Source organism: Panulirus ornatus, chromosome 10 (genome assembly GCF_036320965.1).
Source record: "Panulirus ornatus isolate Po-2019 chromosome 10, ASM3632096v1, whole genome shotgun sequence".
NCBI classification, from domain to species: domain Eukaryota; kingdom Metazoa; phylum Arthropoda; class Malacostraca; order Decapoda; family Palinuridae; genus Panulirus; species Panulirus ornatus.
The window spans coordinates 42695532-42715522 of NC_092233.1; the positions used below are offsets into that span (position 1 = coordinate 42695532).

At 42.2% G+C, this 19991-nt stretch overlaps 1 protein-coding gene across 1 annotated transcript in view; it reads right to left on the reverse strand.

Moving 5' to 3' along the window:
• LOC139750631 (nardilysin-like) overlaps positions 1-19991 on the reverse strand; it is a 588785-nt gene that overhangs the window by 507268 nt on the left and 61526 nt on the right. Inside the window, exon 4 of the mRNA XM_071665306.1 lies at positions 8478-8646. Within this exon, the coding sequence (XP_071521407.1) occupies positions 8478-8646 (169 nt within the window). The remainder of the gene's footprint in view (positions 1-8477; positions 8647-19991) is intronic.

Consider the following 19991-nt stretch of genomic DNA (forward strand, 5'->3'; position numbering starts at 1 on the left):
GAAAACGCAAGTGGATTTGTATTGTAGCATATATGGATCAGGAAGAAGGCATATGAGGAAGATGTTGATAGAGATGCTTGTGGAAGGTATTAAGAATATATGGTGTGAGGAGGCAAAGGTATTTAGAAAGCAGTGAAACATTTTTATCAAGGATGTAAGGCATGTGTACGTGTAAGAAGAGAGGAGAGTGATTGGTTCTCAGTGAATGTTGGTTTGTGGCAGGGGTGCGTGATGCCTCCATGGTTGTCTAATTTGTTTATGAATGGGGTTGTTAGGGATGTGAATGCAAGAGTTTTGGAAAGAGCAGAAAGTATGCAATCTATTCTGGATGAGAGGGCTTGGGAAGGGAGTCAGTTGTTCGCTGATGATAGAGCGCTGGTGGCTGATTCAGGTGAAAAACTGCAGAAGCTGGTGACTGAGTTTGGTAAAGTGTGTGGAAGAAAGCTGAGAGCAAATGTGAATAAGAGCAAGGTTATTAAGTATAGTAGAGTTGAGGATCAAGTCAATTGGGAGGTAAGTTTGAATGGAGAAAAACAGGAAGAAATGAAGTGTTTTAGATATCTGTGAGTGGATTTGGCAGTGTATGGAACCATGGAAGCGGAGATGAATCATAGAGTGGGGGAGGGGGCGAAATTTCTGGGAGCATTGAAAAGTGTGTAGAAGTTGAGAACGGTATCTTCGAAAGCAAAAATGGGTATGTATCAAGAAATAGTGGTTCAAACAATGTTATATGGTTGCGAGGCGTGGGCTATAGATAGAGTTGTGCGGAGGAGGGTGGATGTGCTGGAAATGAGATGTTTGAGGACAATATGTGGTGTGAGGTGGTTTGATCGTGTAAGTAATGAAAGGGTAAGAGAGATGTTTTGAAATGGTTTGGTCACATAGAGAGAATGAGTGAGGTGAGATTGATAAAGAGGATATATGTGTCAGAGGTGGAGGGAATGAGGAGAAGTGGGAGAGCAAATTGGAGGTGGAAAGATGGAGTGAAAAAGATTTTGAGTGATCAGGCCCTCAACATGCAGGAGTGTGAAAGGCGTGCAAAGAATAGAGTGATTTGGTATGATGCGGTATACTGGGGTCAATGTGCTGTCAATGGACTGAACGAGGGCATGTGAAGCGTCTGGGGTAAACCATGGAAAGTTTTGTGGGGCCTGGATGTGGCGAGGGAGCTGTGGTTTCGGTGCATTATACATGACAGCTAGAGACTAAGTGTGAACGAATGTGGCCTTTGTTGTCGTTTCCTAGCGCTACCTCACGCAAATGCAGGGGAGGGGGTTTTCATTTCATGTGTGGCGGAGTGGCAACGGGAATGAATAAGGGCAGACAGTATGAATCATGTACATGTGTATATATGTACATGTCTGTGTGTACATATATGTACATGCTAAGATATGTAGGTATGTATATGTGCTGTCTGTGGACATGTATGTGTATACATGTGTATGTGGGTGGGTTGGGCCATTCTTTCGTTTGTTTCCTTGTGCTACCACGCTAACGCAGGAGACAGCAAGAAAGTATAATGAAAAAAACAAATATATTACATATATTCCTGGGGATATGGGAGAAAGAATACTTCCCACACATTCCTCAAGTGACGTATAAGGCGATTAAAGGGGACGGGAAAGGGGGCCTGGAAACCCTCCCCTCCTTGTATTCTAACTTTCTAGAAGAGAAAACAGAAGGAGTCATGCAGGAAGTGCTCATCCTCCTCTAAGGCGCACACTGGGGTGTCTATATGTGTGTGGATGTAACCAAGATGAGAAAAAAGGAGAGATAGGTAGTATGTTTGAGGAAAGGAACCTGGATGTTTTGGCTCTGAGTGAGACGAAGCTCAAGGGTAAAGGGGAAGAGTGGTTTGGGAATGTCTTGAGACTAAAGTCAGGTGTTAGCGAGAGGACAAGAGCAAGGAAAGGAGTAGCACTACTCCTGAAACAGGAGTGGTGGGAGTATGTGATAGAGTGTAAGAAAGTAAATACTCGATTGATATTGGTAAAACTGAAAGTGGATGGAGAGAGATGGGTGATTATTGGTGCAGATGCACCTGGGCATGAGAAGAAAGATCATGAGAGGCAAGTGTTTTGGGAGCAGCTGAGTGAGTGTGCTAGTAGTTTTGATGCACGAGACCGGGCTATAGTGATGGGTGATTTGAATGCAAAGGTGAGTAATGTGGCAGTTGAGGGAATAATTGGTGTACATAGGGTGTTCAGTGTTGTAAATGGAAATGGTGAAGAGCTTGTAGATTTATGTGCTGAAAAAGGATTGGTAATTGGAAAAGTATACATATGGAAGTAGAAGAGATGGCAAGACAGCATTATTGGATTACGTGTTAATTGATAGGAACGCAAAAGAGAGACTTTTGGATGTTAATGTGCTGAGAGGTGCAACTGGAGGGATGTCTGATCATCATCTTGCAGATGTGAAGGTGAAGATTTGTAGAGGTTTTCAGAAAAAGAAGAGAGAATGTTGGTGTGAAGAGAGCGGTGAGAGTAAGTGAGCTTGGGATGGAGACTTGTGTGAGGCAGTACCAGGAGAGACTGAGTACAGAATGGAAAAAGGTGAGAACAAAGGACGTAAGGGGAGTGGGGAGAGAAATGGGATGTATTTAGGGAAGCAGTGACGGCTTGCGCAAAAGATGCTTGTGGCATAAGAAGCGTGGGAGGTGGGCAGATTAGAAAGGGTAGTGAGTGGTGGGATGAAGAAATAAGATTATTAGTGAAAGAGACGAGAGAGGCATTTGCACAATTTTTGCATGGAAATAATGCAAATGACTGGAAGATGTATGAAAGAAAGAGGCAGGAGGTCAAAAGAAAGGTGCAAGAGGTGAAAAAGAGGGCAAATGAGAGCTGGGGTGAGAGAGTATCATTTAATTCTAGGGAGAATAAAAAGATGTTTTGGAAGGAGGTAAATAAAGTGCGTAAGACAAGGGAACACATGGGAACTTCAGTCAAGGGGCTAATGGTGAGGTGATAACAAGTAATGGTGATGTGAGAAGGAGATGTAGTGAGTATTTTGAAGGTTTGGTGACTGTGTTTGATGATAGAGTGGCAGATATAGGGTGTTTTGGTCGAGGTGGTGTCCATAGGGAGAGAGTTAGGGAGAATGATTTGGTAAAGAGAGAAGAGGTAGTAAAAGCTTTGTGGAAGATGAAAGCCGGCAAGGCAGTGGGTTTGGATGGTATTGCATTGGAATTTATTAAAAAAGGGGGTGACTGTATTGTTGATTGTTTGGTAAGGTTATTTAATGTATGTATGACTCATGGTGAGGTGCCTGAGGATTGGCGGAATGCATGCATAGTGCCATTGTACAAAGGCAAAGGGGATAAAAAGGAGTGCTCAAAGTACAGAGGTATAAGTTTGTTGAGTATCCCTGGGAAATTATATGGAGGGTATTGATTGAGAGGGTGAAGGCATGTACAGAGCATCAGATTGGAGAAGAGCAGTGTGGTTTCAGAAGTGGTAGAGGATGTGTGGATCAGGTGTTTGCTTTGAGGAATATATGTGAGAAATACTTACAAAAGCAAATGGATTTGTATGAAGCACTTATGGATCTGGAGAAGGCATATGATAGAGTCGACAGAGATGTTCTGTGGAAGGTTCAAGAACATATGGTGTGGGGGCAAGTTGTTAGAAGCAGTGAAAAGTTTTTATCGAAGAGGCATGTGCACGTGTAGAAAGAGAGGAAAGTGACTGGTTCTCAGTGAATGTAGGTTTGTGGCAGGGGTGTGTGATGTCTCTATGGATGTTTAATTTGTTTATGGATGGGGTTTTTAGGGAGGTGAATGCAAGAGTTTTGGAAAGAGGGGCAAGTATGCAGTCTGTTGTGGATGAGAGAGCTTGGGAAGTGAGTCAGTAGTTGTTCGCTGATGAAACAGCGCTGGTGGCTGATTCGTGTGAGAAACTGCAGAAGCTGGTAACTGAGTTTGGTAAAGTGTGTAAAAGAAGAAAATTGAGAGTAAATGCAAATAAGAGCAAGGTTATCAGGTACAGTAGGGTTGAGGGACAAGTTAATTGGGAGGTAAGTTTGAATGGAGAAAAACTGGAGGAAGTGAAGTGTTTTAGATATATGGGAGTGGATTTGGCAGCGGACAGAACCATGGAAGGGGAAGTAAGTCATAGGGTGGGGGAGGGGGGCAAAAGGTCTGGGAGAGTTGAAAAATGTGTGGAAGGCGAGAACGTTATTTCAGAAAGTAAAAATGGGTATGTTTAAAGGAATAGTGGTTCCAACAATGTTATATGGTTGTGAGGTGTGAGCTATAGATAGAGTTGTGCGGAGGAGGGTGGATGTGCTGGTAATGAGATGTTTGAGGACAATATGTGGTGTGAGGGGGTTTGATTGAGTAAGTAATGAAAGGGTAAAAGAGTGTGGTTGAGAGAGCAGAAGAATGTGTTTTGAAATGGTTTGGTCACATGGAGTGAGTGAGTGAGGAAAGACTGACAAAGAGGATACATGTGTCAGAGGTGGAAGGAATAAGGAGAAGTGGGAGACCAAATTGGAGGTGGAAAGATGGACTGAAAAAGATCTTGAGTGATCAGGGCCTGAACATGCAGGAGGGTGAAAGGCGTGCAAAGAACAGAGTGAACTGGAACGATGTGGAATACCGGGGTCGACATGGCGTCAATGGATTAAACAGGGCATGTGAAGTGTCTGGGGTAAACCATGGAAATTTTGGGGGGTTGCCTGGATGTGGAAAGGGAGTTTTGGTTTCGGTGTATTATACATGACAGCTAGAGACTGAGTGTGAATGAATGTGGCCTTTATTGTCTTTTCCTAGCGCTAACTCAAGCAGATGCGGTGGGAGGGGGTTGTCATTTCATGAATGAAGGCAGCTAGTATGAATTATGTACATGTGTATATATGTATTTGTCTGTGTACAATGGAGCTATACATGCATTCCACTAATCCTCAGGCACTTCCCCATGAGCCATACATACATCAAATATCCTCACCAACCAGTCACCAACATAGTCACCCCCTTTGTTAATAGGCTTCATTGCAATACCATCCAAACCCACTGCCTTGCCGGCTTTCATCTTCCGTAAAACTTTCACTACCTCTTCTCTGTTTACCAAATCATTCTCCCTACCCCTCTCACTTTGCACACCACCTTGACCAAAACACCCTATATCTGCTACTCTATCATGTAACACATTTAATAAACCTTCAAAATACTCACTCCATCTCCTCACATCACCACTTCTTGTAATCACATCCCCATCAGTCCCTTTCAACTGTTCCCATTTGTTCTCTTGTCATGCACTTTATTTACCTCCTTCTGAAACATCTTTTTATTCTCCTTAAAACTTAATGATACTCTCTCACCCCAATTCTCATTCACTCTCTTTTTCACCTGTTGCAACTTTCTCTTAAATTCCTGCCTCTTTCATACATCTCCCAGTCATGTGCACTATTTCCCTGCAAACTCATCCAAATGCCTCTCTTCTTTTTTACTAATAATCTTACTTCTTCATCCCACCACTCACTATCTTATCTAATCTGCCCAACTCCCACTCTTCTCATGCCACAAGCATCTTTTGCGCAAGCCATCACTGCTTCCTAAATACATCCTATTCCTCCCCCAATCCCCTTAAGTCCTTTGTTCTCACCTTTTTCCATTTTGCACTCAGTCTCTCCTGGTACTTCCTCACACAAGTCTCTTTCCCAAGCGCACTTACTATCACCATTTTCTTTACCCAAACATTCTCTCTTCTTTTCTGAAAACCTCTACAAATCTTCACCTTTGCCTACACAAGATAATGATTAGACATTCCTCCAGTTGCATCTCTCAGCACATTAACATCCAAAAGTCTCTCTTTCACACGTCTATCAATTAACACGTAATCCAATAATGCTCTCTGGCCATATCTCCTACTTACATAAGCATACTTATGTACATCTGTTTTTAAACCAGGTATTCCCAACCACCAGTCCTTTTACAGCACACAAATGTACAAGCTCTTCACCATTTCCATTTACAATACTGATCACCCCATGTACACTAATCATTTCCTCAACTGCCACATTACTCACCTTTGCATTCAAATCATCCATCACTATAACTCAGTCTTGTGCATCAAAACTGCTATCACTCTCACTCAGCTGCTCCCAAAACACTTGCCTCTCGATGATCTTTTTTCTCATGCCCAGGTGCACATGCACCAACAATCACCTATCTCTCTCAATCCACTTTCAGTTTTACCCATATCAATCTAGAGTTTATTATTACACTCTATCACATACTCCCACAACTCCTGTTTTAGGAGTAGTGCTACTCCTTCCCTTGCTCTTGTCCTCTCACCAACCCATGACTTCATTCCCAAAACATTCCGAAACCACTCTTCCTTTTACCCTTGAGCTTTGTTTCACTCAGAGCCAAAACATCCAGCTTCCTTTGCTGAAACATACTACCTATCTCTCCTTTTTTCTCATCTTGGTTACATCCACACACTTTTAGACACCCCGATCTGAGCCTTTGAGGAGGATGAGCACTCCCCTTGTGACTCCTTCTTCTGTTTCCCCTTCTAGAAAGGTAAAATACAAAGAGCAGAGGGTTTCTAGCCCCACTGCTCCCTGTCCTCTTTAGTTGCCTTCTACGACATGTGGGGAATATGTGGGAAGTATATGGGAAGTATATGGGTGGATGTGTCTTTCTTTTTCTATTTCCTAGCACTACTTTGTTAATGGAGGAATTGGCGATCAAATATGAATTTTTTTTTTTCATACTTAACTGCTGTGATGTGTTTAGGATATATGGGGAGTGGACATTGCAGCGAATGGAACCATAGAGGTGTATGTGAGTCACATGGTGGGGGAGGGGTTGAAGGCTCTGAAAGTACTGAAGAATGTCTGGAAAGAAAGAACATTATCTGGAAGAGCAAAAATGGGTATGTTTAAAGGCATAGTAATCCAAACAATATATATGGTGGCAAGGCATAGTCTATTGACACGGTTATGTAGAGTAGGGTGGATGTGTTGGAAATGAAACGTTCAAATACAATATGTGGAGTGCAATAGTTTGACTGAGTAAGTAATATGAGGATTAGAGAGATGTGTGGAAATAGAAAGAGTATGGTTGAAAGACCAGATGAGGGTGTGTCGAAATATTTGGACAAGTGGAGAGAGTGAGTGAGGAAAGGTTGACAAAGAGGGTAAAAGTGTCTGAGGTGGAGGGAATAGGGAGAAGCAGGAGACCAAACTGGAGGAGGAAGGATGGAGTGAAAACGATTATGAGCAATCCGGACCTGAAAATGCAGGAGGGTGAAAGGCGTGGACGGAAGAGAGTGCATTAGAATGATGCAGTATACTGGGTTAACATGTTGTTAATGGACTGAACAAGGGCATACGAAATGTCTAGGGTAAACCATGGAAAGGTGTGTGGGGCCTGGATGTGTAGAGGGAGCTATGGAGCTATGGTTTCAGTCCATTACCCATGGCAGCTAAAGACTGAGTGTGAGTGGATGTGGCCTTTTTTTTTTTGTCTGTTTCTTGGCACTACCTGATTGATGAAAGACGTGGCGATGCTGTTTCCTGTGGGGCAAAGTGGCGCCAGGAATGTATGAAGGTGAGCAAGTATGAATATGTACATGTGCATATATGTATATGTATGCATATAGGTAAATGTTATGTATATATGTATGTATATGTACATATATGTGTGTTTATGTATATGTGTGTATATTAATGGATGGTTCTTTCCTCATCTGTTTCTTGGTACTACCTCAAAGATACAGGACACAGCGATCAAGTATCATAAATAAATAAATAAATAAATAAATAAACATATTGGTGATTGGGAATGCCTGATTTAAAAAGAGAGATATACATAAGTATATGTATGTGAATAGAAGAGATGGTCAAAGGGCATTATTAGATTAGGTGTTAATTGATAGGCACGTAAAAGAGAGACTTTTGGTTGCTAATGTGCTGAGAGGGGGCAGCTGGAAGCTTCTTTCCTCAAGCATATTACCTATCTCTCATTTCTTCTCATCAGGATCTCTATGGGGGATCCTGCAGCTTCAAGGCCATGCCACAATCAGAAGCAGAGAATAGATGGAATCCCTCAGAGCAAAAATGTCACTGAAGAGACTGTCATCCCTTTTGTTAAGTGATTATGAGAGAGCCTTGCTGAAGGTGACTTTTCTCTAATGGTGTAGCCATAAGCATGTTGGAGTTAATGAAGCTGATGTCAAAGTAAAAAAACAAAAATAATGGACATTACTAAAATACAAAAAACATAACAGGCTCTGTATAGATCAGATAACCTAGGTATTTAGCAAAAAGTCTCATTAATAATCTGAGGAGATACTGATATGTGAAGAAGTATAAAGGAAGAATGGGAGATACTACAGAGGTAAGAAGCAACATTAACCAAACAAACTGGAGCATGAATGACTGAGTTTGGTCCTACAACTTTTAACATAATACTGTACTAATACATCTGTACTTCTAGATGATCAAATGAAAAATCAATTGATCCTTACCACTATGCACTGCCTCTCGTTCTCTGGTCATTGCCTCCTTCTTCATGAGAGGATTAATGAAGAACTGAGCAAACCTGTCCAAGCCCTCAAGCAGATAACGTTCCTGAACCTCAAAGTAGAAAGTCGTGTGCTCCATGTCTGTGTGAGCATTGTCACGGCCTCCATGTTTCTAAATAAAAAATCAGGAAATCATGTTATGACAGACCACCTATAGACATCAAATCCAAATAATAATGGAAATGAATCTCAGTGGGTTTGGATGGTATTGCAGTGGAATTTATTAAAAAAGGGGGTGACTTGTTAACTGGTTGGTATGGATATTTAATGTATGTATGATTCTTAGTGAGGTGCCTGAGGATTGGCAGAATGCATGCATCGTGCCATTGTACAAAGGCAAAGGGGATAAAGATGAGTGCTCAAATTACAGAGGTATAAGTTTGTTGAGTATTCCTGGGAAACTATATGGGAGGGTAATGATTGAGAGGGTGAAGGCATGTATAGAGCATCAGATTGGGGAAGAGTAGTGTGGTTTCAGAAGTGGTAGAGGATGTGTGGATCAGGTGTTTGCTTTGAAGAATGTATGTGAGAAATACTCAGAAATGCCAATGGATTTATATGTAGTATTTATGGATCTGTAGAAGGCATATGATAGAGTTGATAGAGATGCTCTGTGGAAGGTATTAAGAATATATGGTGTGGGAGGCAAGTTGTTAGAAGCAGTGAAAAGTTTTTATCGAGGATGTAAGGCATGTGTACGTGTAGGAAGAGAGGAAAGTGATTGGTTCTCAGTGAATGTAGGTTTGCGGCAGGGGTGTGTGATGTCTCCATGGTTGTTTAATTTGTTTATGGATGGGGTTGTTAGGGAGGTAAATGCAAGAGTCCTGGAAAGAGGGGCAAGTATGAAGTCTGTTGGGGATGAGAGAGCTTGGGAAGTGAGTCAGTTGTTGTTCGCTGATGATACAGCGCTGGTGGCTGATTCATGTGAGAAACTGCAGAAGCTGGTGACGGAGTTTGGTAAAGTGTGTGGAAGAAGAAAGTTAAGAGTAAATGTGAATAAGAGCAAGGTTATTAGGTACAGTAGGGTTGAGGGTCAAGTCAATTGGGAGGTGAGTTTGAATGGAGAAAAACTGGAGGAAGTGAAGTGTTTTAGATATCTGGGAGTGGATCTGTCAGCGGATGGAACCATGGAAGCGGAAGTGGATCATAGGGTGGGGGAGGGGGCGAAAATTTTGGGAGCCTTGAAAAATGTGTGGAAGTCGAGAACATTATCTCGGAAAGCAAAAATGGGTATGTTTGAAGGAATAGTGGTTCCAACAATGTTGTATGGTTGTGAGGCGTGGGCTATGGATAGAGTTGTGCGCAGGAGGATGGATGTGCTGGAAATGAGATGTTTGAGGACAATGTGTGGTGTGAGGTGGTTTGATCGAGTAAGTAACGTAAGGGTAAGAGAGATGTGTGGAAATAAAAAGAGCGTGGTTGAGAGAGCAGAAGAGGGTGTTTTGAAATGGTTTGGGCACATGGAGAGAATGAGTGAGGAAAGATTGACCAAGAGGATATATGTGTCGGAGGTGGAGGGAACGAGGAGAAGAGGGAGACCAAATTTGAGGTGGAAAGATGGAGTGAAAAAGATTTTGTGTGATCGGGGCCTGAACATGCAGGAGGGTGAAAGGAGGGCAAGGAATAGAGTGAATTGGAGCGATGTGGTATACAGGGGTTGACGTGCTGTCAGTGGATTGAATCAAGGCATGTGAAGCGTCTGGGGTAAACCATGGAAAGCTGTGTAGGTATGTATATTTGCGTGTGTGGACGTGTGTATGTACATGTGTATGGGGGGGGGTTGGGCCATTTCTTTCGTCTGTTTCCTTGCGCTACCTCGCAAACGCGGGAGACAGCGACAAAGTATAAAAAAAAAAAAAAAAAAAAAAAAAATTTATGGATCTGGAGAAGGCATATGATAGAGTTGATAGAGATGCTCTGTGGAAGGTACTAGGAATATATGGTGTGGAAGGCAAGTTGTTTGAAGCAGTGAAAAGTTTTTATCGAGGATGTAAGGAATGTGTACGAGCAGGAAGAGAGGAAAGTGATTGGTTCTCAGTAAATGTAGGTTTGCGGCAGGGGTGCGTGATGTCTCCATGGTTGATCAATACATTTATGGATGGGGTTGTTAGGGAGGTGAATGCAAGAGTTTTGGAGAGAGGGGCAAGTATGCAGTCTGTTGTGGATGAGAGAGCTTGGGAAGTGAGTCAGTTGTTGTTCGCTGATGATACAGTGCTGGTGGCTGATTCAGGTGAAAAACTGCAGAAGCTGGTGACTGAGTTTGGTAAAGTGTGTGAAAGAAGAAAGCTGAGAGTAAATGTGAATAAGAGCAAGGTTATTAGGTACAGTAGGGTTGAGGGACAAGTCAATTGGGAGGTAAGTTTAAATGGAGAAAAACTGGAGGACGTGAAGTGTTTTTAATATCTGGGAGTGGATTTGGCAGCGGATGGAACCATGGAAGCAGAAGTGAGTCACGGGTGGGGGAGGGGACGAAAGTTCTGGGAGCCTTGAAGAATGTGTGGAAGGTGAGAACATTATCTCGAAAAGCAAAAATGGGTATGTTTGAAGGAAAAGTGGTTCCAACAATGCTACATGGTTGCAAGGCATGGGCTATAGACAGAGTTGTGCAGAGTAGGGTGGATGTATTGGAAATGAGGTGTTTGAGGACAATACGTGGTGTGAGGTGGTTTGATCGAGTAAGTAATGAAAGGGTAAGAGAGATGTGTGGCAATAAAAAGAGTGTGGTTGAGAAAGCTGAAGAGGGTGTTTTGAAATAGTTTAGTCACATGGAGAGAATGAGTGAGGAAAGATTGACCAAGAAGTTATATGTGTCAGAGGTGGAGGGAACAAGGAGAAGTGGGAGACCAAATTGGAGGTGGAAAGATGGAGTGGAAAAGATTTTGAGCGATCGGGGCCTGAACATGCAGGAGGGTGAAAGGCGTGCAAGGAATAGAGTGAATTGGAACGATTTGGTATACCAGGGTTGACGTGCTGTCAATGGATTGAACCAAGGCATGTGAAGTGTCTGGGATAAACCATGGAAAGTTTTGTGGGGCCTGGATGTGGAAAGAGAGGTGTGGTTTCGGTTCATCATACATGACAGCTAGAGACTGAGTGTGAACAAATGTGGCCTTTAATGTCTTTCCCCAGCGCTACCTCTCACGCATGCAGGGGGGATAGGTTGTCATTTCATGTGTGGAGGGGTGGTGATGGGAATGAATAAAGGCAGCAAGTATAAATTATGTACATGTTTATATATGTATATGTCTTTGCATGTATATATATGTATATGTTGAAATGTATAGGTATGTATGTGTGCACGTGTGGACATATATGTATATACATGTGTATGTGGCTGGGTTGGGCCATTCTTTCATCTGTTTCCTCGCGCAACCTTGCTAACGTGTGACAAAGTATAATAAAATATGATGAAAATGAATCTCAGCAATATTCATTTTACTTATATTTATCTATTATACTTAGTCACTGTCTCCCGCATTAACAAGGTAGCACAAGGAAACGAAAGAATGGCCCAACACACCCACATACACATGTATATACATAGATGCCCACACACACACATATACATAACTATACATTTCAACGTATACATACATACTCATGCACAGACATATACATATATACACATGTACATATTCATACATGCTGTCTTTAACCATTCCTGTCGCCACTCCACCACACAAGAAATGGCACCTCCCTCCCTCCACGCAGTAGCACTAGGAAAAGACAACAAAGGCCACATCCGTTCACACTCAGTCTCTAACTGTCATGTGTAATGCAACGAAACCACGGCTCCCTTTCCACATCCAGGCCCCACAAAACTTTCCAAGGTTTACCCCAGATGCTTCATATGCCCTGGTTCAATCCATTGACAGCATATCGACCCCAGTATACCACATCGTTCCAATTCACTCTATTCCTTGCATGCCTTTCACCCTCCTGTATGTTCAGGCCCTGATCGCTCTAAAATCTTTTTCACTCCATCCTTCCACCTCCAATTTGGTCTCCCACTTTGCGTTCTCTCCACCTCTGACACGTATATCCTCTTGGTCAATTTTTCCTCACTCACTCTCTCCATATGATCAAACCAATACACCTTCTTCTGCTCTCTCAACAACACTCTTTTTATTACACACATCTCTCTAACCCTTTCATTACTTACTCGATCAAACCACCTCATACCACATATTGTCCTCAAACATTTCCTTTCCAACACATCCACCCTCCTCCGCACAACCCTATCTATAGCCCATGCCTCGCAACCATATAACATTGGTTTTTTTACAAAAATATTTCTTGCTGAGGCACTATACTGATAAAACAAATACAATAAAATAAGGGACATTTAAATGTTTATGTCATCACTTTTCAACAAAAGTGTAAAATAAAATGCAGATAAGCACTGACCTCTTTTGCAAGTTAATGTGCTGATAGGGGCAGGTGGTGGATGTCTGATCACTATCTTGTGGAGGTGAAGGTGAAGATCTGTAGAGGTTTTCAAAAAAGAAGAGAAAATGTCGAGGAGAAGAGAGTGGTTAGGGTAAGTGAGCTTGGAAAGAAGACTTGTGTGAGGAAGTAACAAAAGAGAGTGAGTGAAGAATGGCAAAAGGTGAGAGCAAATGATGTGAGAGAAGTGGGTGAGGAAGGGGATGTATTTATGAAGCAGTGATGGAGTGAGCAAAAGAAGCATGTGGCATGAGAAAGGTGGGAGGAGGGCAGATCAGAAAAGTTAGTGAGTGGTGGGAATAAGAAGTACGGTTGTTAGTGAAAGAGAATAGAGAAGCGTTTGGAGGATACTTGCAGGGAAGTAGGGGAAATGACTGGGAGATATATAAAAGAAAGTGGCAGGAGGTCAAGAGAAAGGCGCAAGGGTTGAAAAAGAGGGCAAATGAGAGTTGGGGTGAGAGATTATCATTAAATCTCAGGGAGAATAAACAGATGTTTTGGAAGGAGGTAAATAACAAGCGTAAGACAAGAGAACAAATGGAAACATCGTTGAAGGGGGCAAGTGGGGAGGTATTAACAGGTAGCCAAGAAGTGAGAAGGAAATGGAATGAATATTTTGAAGGTTTGTTGAATGTGTATGATGCTTGAGTGGCAGATATAGGGTGTTTTGGTCAGGGTGGTGTGCAAAGTGAGAGAGTCAAGGAGAATGGTTTGGTAAAGAGAGAAGAGGTAGTGAAAGCTTTGTGGAAGATGAAGTCTGGCAAGGCGGCGGGTTTCGATGGTGTTGCAGTGAAAGTCATTAAAAAAGGAGGTGATTGCGTTGTTGACTGGTTGTCAGGATACTTAATGTATATATGGACCATGGTGAAAAGCCTGAGGATTGGCAGAATGCATGCATATTGCCATTGTACAAAGACAAAGGGAATAAAGGTGAGTGTTCAAATCACAGAGGCATAAGTTTGTTGGGTATTCCTAGGAAATTGTATGGAAGGGTATTGATTGAGAGGGTGAAGGCATGCACAGAGCATCAAACTGGGGAAGAGCAGTGTGGTTTCAGAAGTGGTAGAGGATGTGTGGATCAGGTTTTTGCTTTGAAGAATGTATGAGAGAAATACTTAGAAAAACAGATGGATTTGTATGTAGCATTTATGGATCTAGAGAAAGCATATGATAGGGTTGATAGAGCTGCTTTGTGGAAGGTTTTAAGAGCATATGATGTGGGAGGTAAGTTCCTACAGGCAGTGAAAAGTATTTACCAAGGCTGTAAGGCAAGTGTATGAGTAGGAAGATAGGAGAGTGATTGGTTCCCAGTGAATGTCAGTCTGCAGCAGGGGTGTATGAAGTCCCCATGGATGTCCAATCTGTTTATGGCTGGGGTGGTTAGGGAGGTGAATGCAAGAGTTTTGGAGATAGGGGCGAGTATGCAGTCTGTTGGGGATGAAAGGGCCTGAGAAGTGAGTCAGCTGTTGTTTTCCGTTGATACAGCTCTAGTGGCTTATTCATGTGTGAAACTCCAGAAGTTGGTGACTGAGATTGGAAAAGTGGGTGAAAAGAGAACGTTGAGAGTAAATGTGAATAAGAGCATGTTATTACGTTCAGTATTGTTAGGGTCAAACCTTGACAGTGCATTATGCATGGGGGAGCCAATGGATAAAAATAAAAATAAACTGTTCATTAGTTTTATCTATATAGAGTTTTGATAGATAATTTGCTTCCCTTCCCTCTTTATACATTCTTGAAGGTATGAAGACACCAATTCTGCCAAGTTCTTGAGATCTGTGGGTCCAAATTATGTCACTCTTTAAGAATGGCTGCCTTAAGCTTGGGGACAGTGCTAGAATCCTTCCCTGAAATCTGGAGCTTGATGATGCTCTACAAGTTCTCTATTGGACTAATACCTGGGCTTTTTCCAAGCCATTCATTGATGAAGTGGATTCCACAGTCAGTAAGCCACTGCTTCACAGATTTTGCAATATGGCATGGAGCACCATTCTGCATCGACAAGTCCACATGGCACTTTTGAAAACAGTCTGGTAAATAGCCCATCAGCAGCTTGAGGCAGTTGTGCTAATTCATGGTTTGATGTCTGAACTGTATGACAAGGTCACTAATTCCATAATGAGAAAAAATATCCCAAACCATGAGATGATAAGGGTGTTTAACTGTACTGAAAGTGTAATTGGGAATGAGAGGGTCCCTCCCAGTGAGCCGATAAACATGACAACTCGGTTCCCAGTCATGCTTCCACTTGGTCTTATCCCACTGAGGGTATGTCTTGGCAAACGCAATCCTAAGGTGCCTCTACATAAGGGTGAGGAGGGGCTTCTTTAAGGCGTAATGGCAGCTGAAGTGCAGGTCATTGTGGAAACATTGAGGAATGGTCCTTATTGGTACTTCAACAATCAGTCTTGGGTTTTTTCTTTTAATTTTTGTGCTGAAAAATTTGGATCAGCTTCTAGCTGACATTTCAGGATGGTTAGTGTGCGTGTTGAAGTTTCCTGAGCCTTTCCCACCTTACGTGCTGGTGTTGCCTTACCTCCCCTGTTGCGAAATCTTAATGTCCATGCCTGAATTGATGAGAAACTAGCACTGACATTCTAGATATTTCCCTTACTGGCTTCTGTGCCTTGTACAGACTAATAATTAAGGCGATTTGCTCTTTTGTCAAGTCCTTTTGTTTCCTCATTATGGCTAGAGAGCATGAAAACCTTTGGTACTAGGGTATCATAAGGGGACAAACTTAATAGACCATCAACATTTATCAACTTCCCACTAAAGATAAAATACAACCCGCGGTTATTTCCCTTGGCATGCTCAAAGCTCTGCCCCTCTCATCACTGCCTGATGCTTGATAACAAAAAACTTCAGTGCTCTCGCTGCGAGGGAAAGTGAGCTGGAATTAGGTCATAGGATTATGTGTCAGCCCTCTCATGCAGAATGCAATGTCAAGTTGTGTAAGTTTGAATGACAAAAAATTGGAGGAAGTGAAGTGTTTTTGATATCTGAGAGTGGACTTGGCAGTGAGTGGAAGCATAAGTGAGTCACAGGGTGAAGGAGGGGTCAAAGGTTCTAGGAGCGATGAAGAATGTGTGGAAGGAGAGAACGTTATCTTGGAGAGCAAAAATGGCTAAGTTTGAAGGAATAGTAGTTCCAACAACATTATATGGTTGTCAGGTATAGGCAGTAGATAGGGTTATGTGGAGGAGGATGGATGTGTTGGAAATGAAATGTTTGAGGACTATATGTGGTGTGAGGTGGTTTGATCAAGTAATGAAAGGGTAAGAGGAATGTGTGGTAATAAAAAGAGGGTGGTTGAGAGAGCAGAAGAGGGTATGTTGAAATGGTTAAGAGGGATGTGTGGTAATAAAAGAGTGTGGTTGAGAGAGCAGAAAAGGGTATGCTGAAATGGTTCAGACACATGGAGAGATGAGTGAGGAAAATTTGACAAAGAGGATATATGTGTCAGAGGCGGAGGGAACAGTGAGAAGCGGGACACCAAATTGGAGGTGGAAGGATGGAGTGAAAAAGATTTTGAGAGGTGTGGAAGTAATAGAGTGAATTGGAACGATGTGATATAGCAGGGTCAATGTGCTGTTAATGGACTGATCCAGGGAATGTGAAACGTCTAGGGTAAATCATGGAAAAGTCTGTGGGCCTGGATGTGGATAGAGAGATGCACTTTCAGTGCATTACACATGACAGCTAGAGACTGAGTGTACACTAATGTGGTCTATTTTCCTTGCAGTAAATAGGTGAAGCAGGAGGAAGTGATACTATTTCCTATGGGGCAGGGTAGCACTAGGAATGGATGAAAGCAAGTAAGTATGAATATGTACATGTGTATATATGTATATGTCTATGTATGTTTGGAATATCCTCACCTGGCCCCCTCTGTTCCTTCCCTTGGAAAATTAAAAAAAAAATGAGAGGGGAGGATTTCCAGCCCCCCGCTCCCTCCCCTTTTAGTCGCCTTCTACGACACGCAGGGAATACGTGGTTACCCTTATCATTATGGAATTTCTTCCATTTTCCATATCCTAATGTCATACATTCCTATTGGCTTTCCTGCAAAAGGCTATTTTTATTTTAGTGATAAGTTTCGGTAGGAGTCAGTGCTGTTAGAATATTACTTTAAAGAGATTCTTGATAATTCATTTTGCCCTTTACAACTTACTTTCTTGAGGTAAAATACATTTCTTTGAGAGCTTGAAAACTACTATTTTCAAAGACAATCCTGAAGCTACAATAATTCACTAGTTTCTCATTTGGCACTTTCACCTAATTCCCAGTAGCTAGATATCAATGCAAGCCATACTCTTTGTCAATCAATAGTAGTTTCTACATTTCAATTAATGCTTCATAAGTTTTTTTTTCATTTTCTCTAAACAATTCTAATGTATGTGCTAAACATGTACATTATTGCAGTAAAATTACAATCGTCAGTAATGATTATTAAATAGCTTACTTGAGTGTATATATAAATCACATATATTTTTTCTGATCTTGGATTAATAGCAACATATATATATATATATATATATATATATATATATATATATATATATATATATATATATATATATATATATATATATATATATATATTTAATTTGTTTATGGATGGGGTTGTTAGGGAGGTAAATGCAAGAGTCTTGGAAAGAGGGGCAAGTATGAAGTCTGTTGGGGATGAGAGAGCTTGGGAAGTGAGTCAGTTGTTGTTCGCTGATGATACAGCGCTGGTGGCGGATTCATGTGAGAAACTGAAGAAGCTGGTGACGGAGTTTGGTAAAGTGTGTGGAAGAAGAAAGTTAAGAGTAAATGTGAATAAGAGCAAGGTTATTAGGTACAGTAGGGTTGAGGGTCAAGTCAATTGGGAGGTGAGTTTGAATGGAGAAAAACTGGAGGAAGTGAAGTGTTTTAGATATCTTGGAGTGGATCTGTCAGCGGATGGAACCATGGAAGCGGAAGTGGATCATAGGGTGGGGGAGGGGGCAAAAATTTTGGGAGCCTTGAAAAATGTGTGGAAGTCGAGAACATTATCCCGGAAAGCAAAAATGGGTATGTTTGAAGGAATAGTGGTTCCAACAATGTTGTATGGTTGCGAGGCGTGGGCTATGGATAGAGTTGTGCGCAGGAGGATGGATGTGCTGGAAATGAGATGTTTGAGGACAATGTGTGGTGTGAGGTGGTTTGATCGAGTGAGTAACGTAAGGGTAAGAGAGATGTGTGGAAATAAAAAGAGCGTGTTTGAGAGAGCAGAAGAGGGTGTTTTGAAATGGTTTGGGCACATGGAGAGAATGAGTGAGGAAAGATTGACCAAGAGGATATATGTGTCGGAGGTGGAGGGAACGAGGAGAAGAGGGAGACCAAATTGGAGGTGGAAAGATGGAGTGAAAAGGATTTTGTATGATCGGGGCTTGAACATGCAGGAGGGTGAAAGGAGGGCAAGGAATAGAGTGAATTGGAGCGATGTGGTATACCGGGGTTGACGTGCTGTCAGTGGATTGAATCAAGGCATGTGAAGCGTCCGGGGTAAACCATGGAAAGCTGTGTAGGTATGTATATTTGCGTGAGTGGACGTATGTATGTACATGTGTATGGGGTGGGTTGGGCCATTTCTTTCGTCTGTTTCCTTGCGCTACCTCGCAAACGCGAGAGACAGCGACGAGGTATATAAAAAAAAATATATATATATATATATATATATATTTTATATTATTTTTTATTATACTTTGTCGCTGTCTCCCGCGTTTGCGAGGTAGCACAAGGAAACAGACGAAAGAAAAGGCCCAACCCCCCCACCATACACATGTATATACATACGTCCACACACGCAAATATACATACCTACACAGCTTTCCATGGTTTACCCCAGACGCTTCACATGCCTTGATTCAATCCACTGACAGCACGTCAACCCCGGTATACCACATCGCTCCAATTCACTCTATTCCTTGCCCTCCTTTCACCCTCCTGCATGTTCAAGCCCCGATCATACAAAATCCTTTTCACTCCATCTTTCCACCTCCAATTTGGTCTCCCTCTTCTCCTCGTTCCCTCCACCTCCGACACATATATCCTCTTGGTCAATCTTTCCTCACTCATTCTCTCCATGTGCCCAAACCATTTCAAAACACCCTCTTCTGCTCTCTCAAACACGCTCTTTTTATTTCCACACATCTCTCTTACCCTTACGTTACTCACTCGATCAAACCACCTCACACCACACATTGTCCTCAAACATCTCATTTCCAGCACATCCATCCTCCTGCGCACAACTCTATCCATAGCCCACGCCTCGCAACCATACAACATTGTTGGAACCACTATTCCTTCAAACATACCAATTTTTGCTTTCCGAGATAATGTTCTCGACTTCCACACATTCTTCAAGGCCCCCAGAATTTTCGCCCCCTCCCCCACCCTATGATCCACTTCCGCTTCCATGGTTCCATCCGCTGCCAGATCAACTCCCAGATATCTAAAACACTTCACTTCCAGTTTTTCTCCATTCAAACTCACCTCCCAATTGACTTGAACCTCAACCCTACTGTACCTAATAACCTTGCTTTGAAGAATGTATGTGAGAAATACTTAGAAAAGCAAATGGATTTGTATGTAGCATTTATGGATCTGGAGAAGGCATATGATAGAGTTGATAGAGATGCTCTGTGGAAGGTATTAAGAATATATGGTGTGGGAGGAAAGTTGTTAGAAGCAGTGAAAAGATTTATCGAGGATGTAAGGCATGTGTACGTGTAGGAAGAGAGGAAAGTGATTGGTTCTCAGTGAATGTAGGTTTGCGGCAGGGGTGTGTGATGTCTCCATGGTTGTTTAATTTGTTTATGGATGGGGTTGTTAGGGAGGTAAATGCAAGAGTTTTGGAAAGAGTGGCAAGTATGAAGTCTGTTAGGGATGAGAGAGCTTGGGAAGTGAGTCAAATGTTGTTCGCTGATGATACAGCGCTGGTGGCTGATTCATGTGAGAAACTGCAGAAGCTGGTGACTGAGT